General features: G+C 39.6%; 1 protein-coding gene across 1 annotated transcript; it reads left to right on the top strand.

The window, feature by feature from the left end:
* Nucleotides 1-9,765: 9,765 nt before the first annotated feature.
* On the top strand, nucleotides 9,766-11,338 carry LOC148197435 (UDP-glycosyltransferase 79B30-like). Its single transcript, XM_088092749.1, has one exon. It carries the CDS (start codon nucleotides 10,274-10,276, stop codon nucleotides 11,006-11,008), a length of 735 nt encoding a protein of 244 aa, XP_087948875.1. The 5' UTR covers nucleotides 9,766-10,273; the 3' UTR covers nucleotides 11,009-11,338.

The raw sequence follows: 11,338 nt of genomic DNA, 5'->3' as shown, positions 1-11,338 counted from the left end.
TCTAGAGTTACAAAAGATTACAAAAGCCCAAGCCCAAAAAGTGCCGCTCAGCGCCATTTACCGCTCAGCGGTGGTTACGCGTCTTCTTTCTTCCCCTCAGCGGCCATTTGCCCCTCAGCGGTTCCAACGCCACCTCTTGAGTGCCGCTCAGCGGTAGTTTGCCGCTGAGCGGTGCCTTCGACTTCTCCTTTTTGCACTCTTTCTTGTCTTTTCTAATGTCCTCTCTCTCATTCTTCACTTCTTTCACCAAATTCACCTCAAAACCTGCACAAAAATACTCAAATCAAGCATAAACCTGTCCAGCTCTCTTATTTCTGAAAATATAAACAAAATGCATGATTTCAAGCTAGTTTCTAAGTCTAAAGGTTGCTTTTAGTATCACTTTTAAGCATGAAAATAACAGTTTTTCAACTGTTATCACAACCCCAAACTTAGAACTTTGCTTGTCCTCAAGCAAACAAAATGTAACTCCATCTCCAACCAATTCATATGATGGTTCACTCATTCAAAATCCTATTTTCAAGATAAGTAATAACTTCACTCAAACTTATGACCAAGAGTTAATTCAAGATGTGCACATGCTTTAGTGTTCACAAAGTCATTTAAGTTTCAAAAAATGCTATTTTTCATGAATGATCAATCAATTAAGCATGGATGTTCATGTGCTTATGGAATCTTTCCTCACTAGGTAAAGTGTTTCACTCAACACACAAGTGTATAAGAGGTAAAGTGTTTCACTCATTCACTCCACTATCACAATGTCACATGAATCAACTTTGCCTTTCATTTAACCACAATCAAATACATTCACAAGCATGCATCATCACAAGGACTTTTCAATGGCTTATAATGTGGCTGGGCTAACAAGAAAATTGGTTTTTCTGGATCACAAAATCCTTGAGTTAAGAGAATCATAACAACACAATCTTCTTATTCATTCCCAACTTTCTTTTGCCTTTGCTTTTGCATTTGCATTGAGCTTTGCTTCTTTTTCTTTTCTTTTCAAATTCTTACTTTTTAGCTCTTAGCTCAATGTTTTTTTCCTTTTTCATGTTTCCCCAATAACCCCAAACTTGAACATTTAACAATACCACACAAGATCTTCTACTTAACTCAAGGTAAAGATTTTCAATCAAGGGTGTTCAGTGTATATTTAAGGCTAAGGGTTCAAAGGATAGAACACAACGTGTTCTCTTTTAGAAGGCTAACTTTATGAATTTGGCCAATAAAAAGGGTTTCAACAACACGGCCTTTGATCATATGATGCAAAACAAGCAATTGATTCAATCCTAGAAAACCTGGGCAAAGTCATTCATGCTTTCAAAGTAATAGCATTCAACAATAATAACTCTGGAGCTCAAAACCTCACATATAAGCTCATTCACATTTGACATGCACATCCTGCTTAATTTCACAATCACAATCATGATATTATGCATTTGTTCACAAAGCTTGTGAATCACCTGTATAAGCATTTTAATGTGCACATCATCTCAACATCAATCAATCAATAAGCATCATCAAGCATTACTTATCACACAATCACAGTTAATAGCAAACCATCATAACAACCCAGGTGTTCAATAGAGTACATCAAACCCTAATCTAAAAACAAAAACAAATAAGTTCAGAAAACTTAAACCAAACAAAGCATAAGTCCTGCTCTAGTTATGATAGCATTCATCAGTAAATGCTATCTCAACTCCTCCTCAATCTGAGCTGTCCTCTGTATCCTCCTTCTTCTTGGATCTTATAGTCTTGATTCTTTTTGCCCGATGAGGAGGCCATCCCTGCATCAAACATAATTCACAAAACCAAAAGATACATTGTTAAACATTAGTAAACCATAATGAAGAAATCAGCCCCTTCAATGATGCTCTCTCCCAACCCCAAACTTAGATGGAAAACTAGTGAGCAAGTGAGTGGAAGAGAAATTTTCTTAAGAGGGAAGAGTAAAAAGATGTGGAAAACCTAAGAGAAGGTATGTGGGAGTGTTTGTGCAGAGAAAAGCTTGAAAGACTGAGAAATTACGCAGCTTAGGGTTTAAAAATACCCTAATGGGCTCGGGTTCCGCTAAGGGGAACTAAAGCCCATCTGCGAGAGTACCGCTCAGCGGTAATTGCCGCTCAGCGGCACTTTCGTGATGTGCCCTTCTCCTTCTTTTCATTACCTGCGTGCCTTCCCTACATGTGCCTCATAGGTTCCCTGCAATTCATTGTTAAAGATGCTTATGCAAATCCTAACTAAAAATAAACAAACAGAAACAATCAATCAACTGGGTTGCCTCCCAGGTAGCGCTTGTTTAACGTCACGAGCCTGACCCAAATTCCACCAACACCCATCAGTAGGTGTTTCCAACTTACCAGCACCCATCAGTAGGTGCAAAATCTTCTCACCAACACCCATCAGTAGGTGTTACAAACTTAGTATCCTTCAGTAGATACTTAATCACCTAGCATCCTTCAGTAGATGCTAAATCCAACAAAATAATGTCCAGAATAATGTTCACAAATTATAAATTACAAAACCAAATCAAAAGTTTGTAAATCCACTGGGTTGCCTCCCAGCAAGCGCTTCTTTAACGTCACTAGCTTGACCCTGTTAAAGCTCACGTTCCATCTTCTTTATAGTTGACGTAGTCCTTCCACCAACCTTTCAACTGCTTCCTTTGGACTGTCTTAGATTCTCTAGAATATGGAGACTCTATCTCTATCATCTCCTTCTCTTTAAAGCCTTTAATAACCCACAACTTGTTCTTGAGTCTTACAGGTGTGCCAAGTTGGAGTCTTAATTTTTTCCAGTCTCTAGGAACTTCTTCTCCTTTTCCAATCTCTTCTACCTTGGGTGCCTGAAAATACAAACAATGGTTATCAGAAACCTTAAGATTTTTATTTTTACCTCTCGTTATGGGTGCATCTCGAAATGCAGCTTTATAACTGGCTTCTTCCTCCTTTGCTTGTGTTTCATCTTTGAAGACATCCACCACCACTCTCTCCTCTCTGTCTTGGAGAACCACTATACCTTCATTCACAGCTATGATAGCCCTGGCCGTTTTCATAAACGGTCTTCCAAGTATAAAAGGTATCTTCTCGGTTTCCATCTTCATGACCACAAAGTCTGCCAAGAACTGAAGTTTGCCAACACAAACTACAATGTCTTCTGCAATCCCACATGGCTCCTTTGAAGATCCATCAGCCATTACAAGATTAACCTTTACAGGTTTTATTTCAACATGGCCAATTTGCTCCAATAGAGAATAAGGCATCAAGTTAACACTTGAGCCTAAATCAAGGAGAGCTTTCTTTACCTTTTTCTTCCCTATAATGCAAGGGATAGAAAAACTGCCTGGATCTGCTGCTTTTGGTGGGAATGATTCTTTCTTAACAGTTATACACTTTTCTTCCTCATCCTCTCTACGTCTTCTTTTTGTAGAGGTTCCTTCATCTGATTTGGTGTAAACTGCTATTTTCTGTAGAATTTGTTCCCAAGGAGCTTCATTATCAACCATTTTGAATAAATCTGTGAAATCCATTGGTTTCTCCTGATTTGTTAGAAAAGGAAAAGTGTCCTTTCTTTCTTCTTCTCTTCTCTCTTCTGTTTCATCTTCTTCCAACTCAATGATCTCTTCATTTACACTCTTGACCACTTTGCACTCTTCTCTGGGGTTAACCTCAGTATTAGCCCCAAAGTTTCTGTTGGGTCTTTCTTCCAATTGCTTGGTGATCTGACCCATCTGAATCTCCAAATTCTTTATAGCAGCTTCAGTGCTCTTTTGAGAAGATTCAGTTTTCTGGATGAATTGCTGAAGAGTTTCTTCCAACTTTGTTGATCTGTCATTAAGCATAGATAATTGTTGCCACAAAGTTGGTTGCTGCTGCTGCTTATTAAACTGATTAGCCTGCCCAGCTTGTCCTTGGCCAATGCTTGGATGTGGTTTCCAACCCTGATTATAATTCCCTTGACGGTATGGAAACTGATTAGCCATGAAGTTAACATCCTCCAAGGCCTCTACTGGAAAAGCACACTGGCCATTGATGTGATCACCTCCACACAATTCGCACAACTGGGTTTGTACCTGTGCAGCAGATTTTAACTCTTTAGGTAGTGAAGCAAGAGTTTTGGTCAAAGTTTCCATCTGTTGAGTTAGAATCTTATTCTGTGCTAGCAGAGCATCATGGGTTTGTAATTGAAGAACCCCTTTCTGTTGCATAGGGGCGCCTCTTTCATTGTGAAGCTCATTATCACTTGTAGCCATATTTTCAATAATTTCAGTTGCTTCCTCTGGAGTTTTCCATTTGATATTGCCTCCAGCTGAGGCATCCAACATCATCTTGGTTTGTGAACCAAGCCCTCCAAGGAAAGTTAGGACTACTTCTTGATCTTCAAAGCCATGCGTAGGAGTTTTACGTAACAAGCTTTTATACCTGTCCCATGCATGTCCCAGTGATTCCTCCATGCCCTGCTTGAATGAAGATATCTCTTGCTTTCCTTTAGTCACTTTAGATTGTGGAAAGTATTTGCTTAGAAACTTTGTAACCACTGCTTCCCACTCCGTGAAACTTTCTTCTGGAAAAGAGTTCAACCAAAGCTTAGCATTGCCTCCCAATGAGAAAGGAAACAAGCTAAGTTTGATAGCTTCGTCTGGCACCCCATTAATCTTGACCGTGTTACAGATCTCATTAAATGTTGTAAGGTGCTCATATGGGCTTTCATGTGATAACCCATTAAATTGATTACTCTTTACCAGTTGAATTAATGCTGGTTTGACCTCCATGTTGGCTGCATTGACTCTAGGTCGAGCTATGCTATTGAAGTGCTGAGGTCCAGCAAGATTAGTGTAATCTGCAAGAGTTCTTCTAGCATTATTATTGTTCTCCATACTCCCTGTGCTGTGAACAGAACCTTGTGGTGATGATTGTAGGAGAGTTTCAGGAGAAGGGAAAAGTTCTCTGGACGTTCTGATTCTTCTCCTCCTTCTACTCTCGTCTAGTCCTTCAAGTAGTGGTTCTGTTGTTTTCTTACTTCTAGTTCGAATTGCCTTCTGCATGCACAAGAAAACAAAACCCTAGAAAAGATTTGTTAGCACAAAAAGATATAGAAGAAAATAAAGATTGAAAAGATATAAGAAGATAAAAGATTTAGAAGATAGAATGAAATAAAATATAATAAAACCTAATCTAAAAAAATAAAATCTAATCTAAAAGATAAAATAAAATAAAATCTAACCTAACCTAAAAGATAGAATAAGAATAAAATAAAATCTAATCTAAAAAGATAAAAATCTAATCTAACCTAAAAAGATAAAAATAAAATCTAATAAAATCTAACCTAAAAATAAAAAACAGAAAACAGAAAAACAGAAAATAGAAAAATAAAATAAAAATTCGAAAATAAAATAAAATCTAATCTAAAAAGATAAAAATAAAATCTAACCTAAAAGATAAAAATCAAATCTAAAAAAAAAAAATAAAATCTAATAAAAACAGAAAAAATAAAAACAGAAATTCAAAATTAAAGTCAAAGGTAATCAATAATCACACAAATTAACCAGTTAAACCACGAATCCCCGGCAACGGCGCCAAAAACTTGATGGACAAATTTGTAAGCACCAAAATATGATGTCACAAACTTGTTTCACAATCGGCAAGTATGACCGAATCGTTCAAGTAATAAAACTTGGTAAGACCAAGTATCGTTCTTCCCAAAGGACTCACGGCCTAGTTTAGTTATGTGGTTTCTTGATTAACTAAGACTTACGAACGAAATATTTGGGTTTAAAATGCAAGACAGAAAATAAACATGTATGCATGAATTGATCAATGGCAAAGATAAAAGATAAACACTTTCAATGAAATATATGAATGAATATGTTGTTGGGGGTCAATTTCATCTCATCCACTCTCATATATTTTAGGAATTCAACATTCAAATCATCATTGTTAATGCCACTCACTAATGTACCATTCTAGATGGCTTCTCCCTAATCAAATAGTTCATACAATTCCTAGCATTCCTAATGATTAGTTCATTACCGCAGGAGCTTAAGGCAACCAATATAATATTGTCAGTAAAATATTGGGAGAAATTCCCCGGATCTAGATTTCCCCGTACGTGTCCGTATCAACAAAACCAATAATCATGCATTAGAATGAGTTAAACAATGCAAGCATTGAGCAAAGAGGAAAAACCCTAACTAATGATGAAAAGAAAGCATATGTCTTAATTCAAAGATGTATTCAACAAATCCATATATGAGAGCTTCAAGAGATTACATTGATTCCCCAACAAACATACAAGGTTTAGTTCACCATATTCATGGTGAACCTAGATGAATAACAATGAAAGTATGAAAGAATAAACCCAATAAAGTGGAAGAGGTAGCCTGAGCATCCAAGATCCTCCTTCAAAGGGGTGAAAGAGAGAGTGTTTGCCTCGTTTCTGCCAAAGATACTAACTAAAGGACGTGCAAGCCCTTATATACTAATCTAGAGTTACAAAAGATTACAAAAGCCCAAGCCCAAAAAGTGTCGCTCAGCGCCATTTACCGCTCAGCGGTGGTTACGCGTCTTCTTTCTTCCCCTCAGCGGCCATTTGCCCCTCAGCGGTTCCAACGCCACCTCTTGAGTGCCGCTCAGCGGTAGTTTGCCGCTGAGCGGTGCCTTCGACTTCTCCTTTTTGCACTCTTTCTTGTCTTTTCTAATGTCCTCTCTCTCATTCTTCACTTCTTTCACCAAATTCACCTCAAAACCTGCACAAAAATACTCAAATCAAGCATAAACCTGTCCAGCTCTCTTATTTCTGAAAATATAAACAAAATGCATGATTTCAAGCTAGTTTCTAAGTCTAAAGGTTGCTTTTAGTATCACTTTTAAGCATGAAAATAACAGTTTTTCAACTGTTATCAGTATCCTCACTCTCAGAAATTGGAGATAGAAAAGCAGGTTTCCAAAATGCTTGCATCAGGGTGGATACAACCAAGTTCAAGTCCGTTCTCTTCCCCAGTTCTACTCTTGAAAAAGAAGGACGGCTCGTGGCGGATGTGTGTGGATTATCGCGCCTTGAATGCCATCACCGTCAAGGACCGATTCCCACTTCCCACTGTCGATGAGTTGTTGGATGAGCTGGGATCTGCACGTTGTTTTTCGAAATTAGATCTCACCTCCGGGTTCCATCAAATTCGACTCCAACCCACTGATGTCCACAAAACGGCTTTTCGAACACACGACGGTCATTATGAGTATTGTGTAATGCCCTTCGGTTTGTGCAACGCTCCAGCAACATTCCAATCTACTATGAACGACATCTTCCGGCCCTTGTTACGCAAGACCGTTATTGTATTTTTTGACGATATCTTAGTTTTCAGCACTGATTTTGCCCAACATTTGTCACATCTTCATCAAGTATTTGAGATACTTGAACGCCATCAGTTCTATTTGCAACCTCAGAAGTGTTCCTTTTTCCAATCCAAGATCGCTTATTTGGGGCACATTGTAGCTGAAGGGGGTGTGTCTCCAGACCCTGCAAAAATCCAAGTTATGATTCAGTGGCCAACTCCCTCTTGCATTAAGGAATTGCGTGGATTCTTGGGATTAACAGGGTTTTATCGCAAATTCGTACGTGGTTATGCGGCAATTGCCCAACCTTTGACAGACCTTCTCAAGAAAGGGAATTTCACCTGGTCTTCCACAGCTCAACAAGCATTTGATACATTGAAATCCGCTATGACTAGTACTACTGTTTTGTCATTGCCTGATTTCTCTAAAACATTCTATGTGCAGACTGATGCCTCTGGATTGGCGATGGGTGCCGTATTAACTCAAGACAATCATCCGATCGCCTATTTCAGTAAAGTGTTCTGCCCTCGTTTATCCAAGTCCTCTGCTTATGTTCGAGAGCTTCATGCCATTACGAGTGCAGTGAAACGGTGGCGTCAATACTTGCTGGGCCATTTCTTTATCATCCAGACTGATCAGAGGAGTTTGAAAGAGCTATTGACTCAGGTCATTCAGACACCAGAACAACAACATTATCTTGTTAAGTTACTCGGTTATGATTATGAAATTCAGTACAAACCAGGAAAGCTGAACATAGTGGCAGATGCCCTTTCACGATCTGGTTGCCTTACTCAGGGTGAGATGCACATGCTCACTATCCCTCAATTTGTGTTTTTGCGTGATTTAAAAGAATCACAATTACTTGACCCAGATTTCATCCTTATGAGGGATAAATATCTCTCGGATCCTTCTTCGTATCCTCAATTCAATTGGAATGATGACTTGCTTCTTTATCGTGGCAAAATTTGGCTCAACGACAAGTCCAAATTCATTTCCTTGTTATTAAGAGAGTTCCACGAAACACCTATTGGAGGCCATGCTGGGGTCAACAAAACTCTGAAACGGCTAAGTGCAAATTTTTATTGGGAGTCTATGGCTAAGGACGTTAAGGCATTTGTATCTCAGTGCAATGTTTGTCAGCAAACTAAGTATAGTACTAAGCGTCCCGGAGGTCTTCTACATCCGATACCCCTCCCAACGGGTGTTTGGGAAGACATTTCTCTAGATTTTGTAACTGGCCTTCCTCCTTCTAATGGTTACACTGTGTTATTAGTGGTTGTGGATCGCTTCTCAAAAGCTGTCCATTTGGGCACTCTACACTCAGGCTTCACAGCTTATAAAGTAGCAGAGTTATTTGTCAGTTTGGTTTGCAAACATCATGGGTTGCCAAAGAGTATCATTTCGGATAGAGATCCGATTTTCATTAGCCGATTTTGGTCAGAATTGTTCAAGTTCAGTGGCACCCTTCTCCGAATGAGCTCCTCTTACCATCCTCAAACGGATGGACAAACCGAAGTCATGAATCGTACCATTGAGCAATACCTAAGAGCTTTCGTCCACAACAAGCCTAATCATTGGTTCAAATACCTTCCTTGGGCAGAATACCACTACAATACTTCAATCCATTCTGGGTCTGGATTGACTCCATTTGAAGTGGTTTATGGCAAGCCACCTCCCTCTATCCCAGCGTACATTGAAGGCACTTCTTCTAATGCAGGTTGTGACTCGGTGCTTACATCCCGTGAGGAGATTTTTTCACTCCTCAAAGCCAATTTGTTGAAGGCACAAATCAGAATGAAGAAGCTTGCAGATTCGAAGCGTAGGGATTTGAAATTTGAGGTTGGGACATGGGTGTATTTGAAACTTCAGCCATACAGACAAGTTTCAGTTTCTGGACACAAGTATCATAAACTAGCCAAGCGCTTCTATGGCCCTTATAAAGTGCTTGAACGTATTGGACCAGTCGCATATAAGATTGATCTTCCGCCACAGTCCAAGATACACAATGTATTTCACTGTTCTATGTTAAAGCGTCATGAAGGACCCGTTCCTCCAAGTATTGATCATCTTCCTCCTGAGACTGTGGAAAACAGCCCTCTTATCACTCCATTGGCTGTTTTGGATTTTAAGACAACTCCTGTGGATGGTATTCCCACTCGCTTTGCCTTGGTTCAGTGGAACGGGTTGTCCCCGGATGACACGTCATGGGAAAAATGGCAGGAACTCAAATCATTGTATGACCTTGAGGACAAGGTCCTTGCTGAAGGGGATGGTATTGTTATGCAAGGTCCTTTGGATGAGAGTGCTAGACCCAAAAGAGTGGTGAAAAGACCAGCTGGGTGGTCTGATTTCATTCATCACTAATATATCCCAATTTTAATTGTCTCTGTTGGTGCCAGATGTTCTAGAAGAAGTTAATTAGAGTTTTTGTTATTGTGTTATTTGGCCTGTGTGCCACCTGTCCTAGAGGAATCTTTGGAGTCACTATTTTAATTGCTGTACTGTGCCTTTGAAAGGGGCAGAAAAATATATTTCATTCTCTTCTCTTAATTTCTTAGGAGGTACCTGACCTCGAATTCAGGGTTTCCTATTTCATCTCCTAACACAAGATCTCATTCTTCATACCCAAAAGAACACAAGCCAAGCTAGAAAACCTCAACCTTCATCCAAGTCTCATCACCTTTGTCCCTATCAGTGTTCCTCACGTTGATGGTCTTCCCTGTGGTGCAGAAACTACTTCAGATGTTCCCTCTTCTTTGTTCCCACTTATTGCCTCTGCCACGGATCTTACACAGAAGGATGTTGAATTTCTACTGCTTGAACTCAAACCACGCATTGTTTTGTTTGACTTTGCAACATATTGGCTACCAAACTTGACTCGTAGGATCGGGATCAAATCTCTTCAGTACTGGATTATTAGTCCTGCAACAATAGGGTACATGGCATCCCCAGCTAGAGAAAGAGAAGGTGACATGAGAAAACCACCTTCAGGGTTTCCTGATTGTTCTATCAAGCTGCACGAACATGAAGTTAAGTTCTTTGCTGCAGCAAGGAAATTGGAGTTTGGCAATGGTGTTCTTCTCTACGATCGTATATCTGTTGGTGCAGACTTGGCAGATTGTATTGGATTCAAAGGTTGCAGAGAAATAGAAGGGCCTTACGTGGATTATCTAGAGACGCAGTTTGGTAAGCCTGTTTTTCTTTCAGGTCCTCTTGTGCCTGAGTCATCCAACTCTACTTTGGAAGCAAAATGGGGTGAATGGCTCGGTAGATTCAAGGCGAGTTCAGTGATTTACTGTGCCCTTGGAAGTGAAAACTCCTTACAGAAAAACCAATTGCAAGAATTGGTTTTGGGTCTTGAGCTAACAGGAATGCCATTCCTTGCAGCACTTAAGCCCCCTACTGAATTTGAGTGCCTTGAGAATGCTCTCCCAGAAGGGTTCAAACAAAGGGTTCAAGAAAGAGGGATTGTATATGGGGGGTGGGTGCAGCAACAACTGATCTTGGCACACCCTTCTGTTGGGTGCTTCATAACACACTGTGGTGCAGATTCTCTAACTGAGGCACTTGTGAACCAGTGTCAGCTGGTGTTGTTGCCTCGCCTTGGCTCTGATTTCATCATCAACGCAAGAACCATGGGTGAAAAATTGAGGGTAGGAGTGGAAGTGGAGTAAGGGGAAGAAGACGGGTTGTTCACCAAGGAAAGTGTGTGCAAAGCTGTGAAAATTGTGATGGATGATGAGAATGAGCTTGGCAGAGAAGTAAGAGCAAATCACATCAAACTGAGGAACCTTTTACTAAGTGACAAATTTGAGTCATCTTGTGTTGATGCTTTCTGTCACAAGCTTCAGGATATAATCTTCAGCAATTCAGATTGATTCACTTATTATTCGTACTGAATCAGTAGGATTTTTTTGGTTTATAAGTATTAAAATCAAGTCATTTTAATTATTTAATATTTTGTATCTATAAGTTATAGTGATTAAAATCAAGTGTCTGCATTT

This window comes from Vigna umbellata, chromosome 6, assembly GCF_029865625.1.
Source record: "Vigna umbellata cultivar VRB3 chromosome 6, Vumbellata_1.0, whole genome shotgun sequence".
In the NCBI taxonomy this organism is placed as follows: domain Eukaryota; kingdom Viridiplantae; phylum Streptophyta; class Magnoliopsida; order Fabales; family Fabaceae; genus Vigna; species Vigna umbellata.
This window is presented reverse-complemented; position numbering and strand designations above follow the sequence as displayed.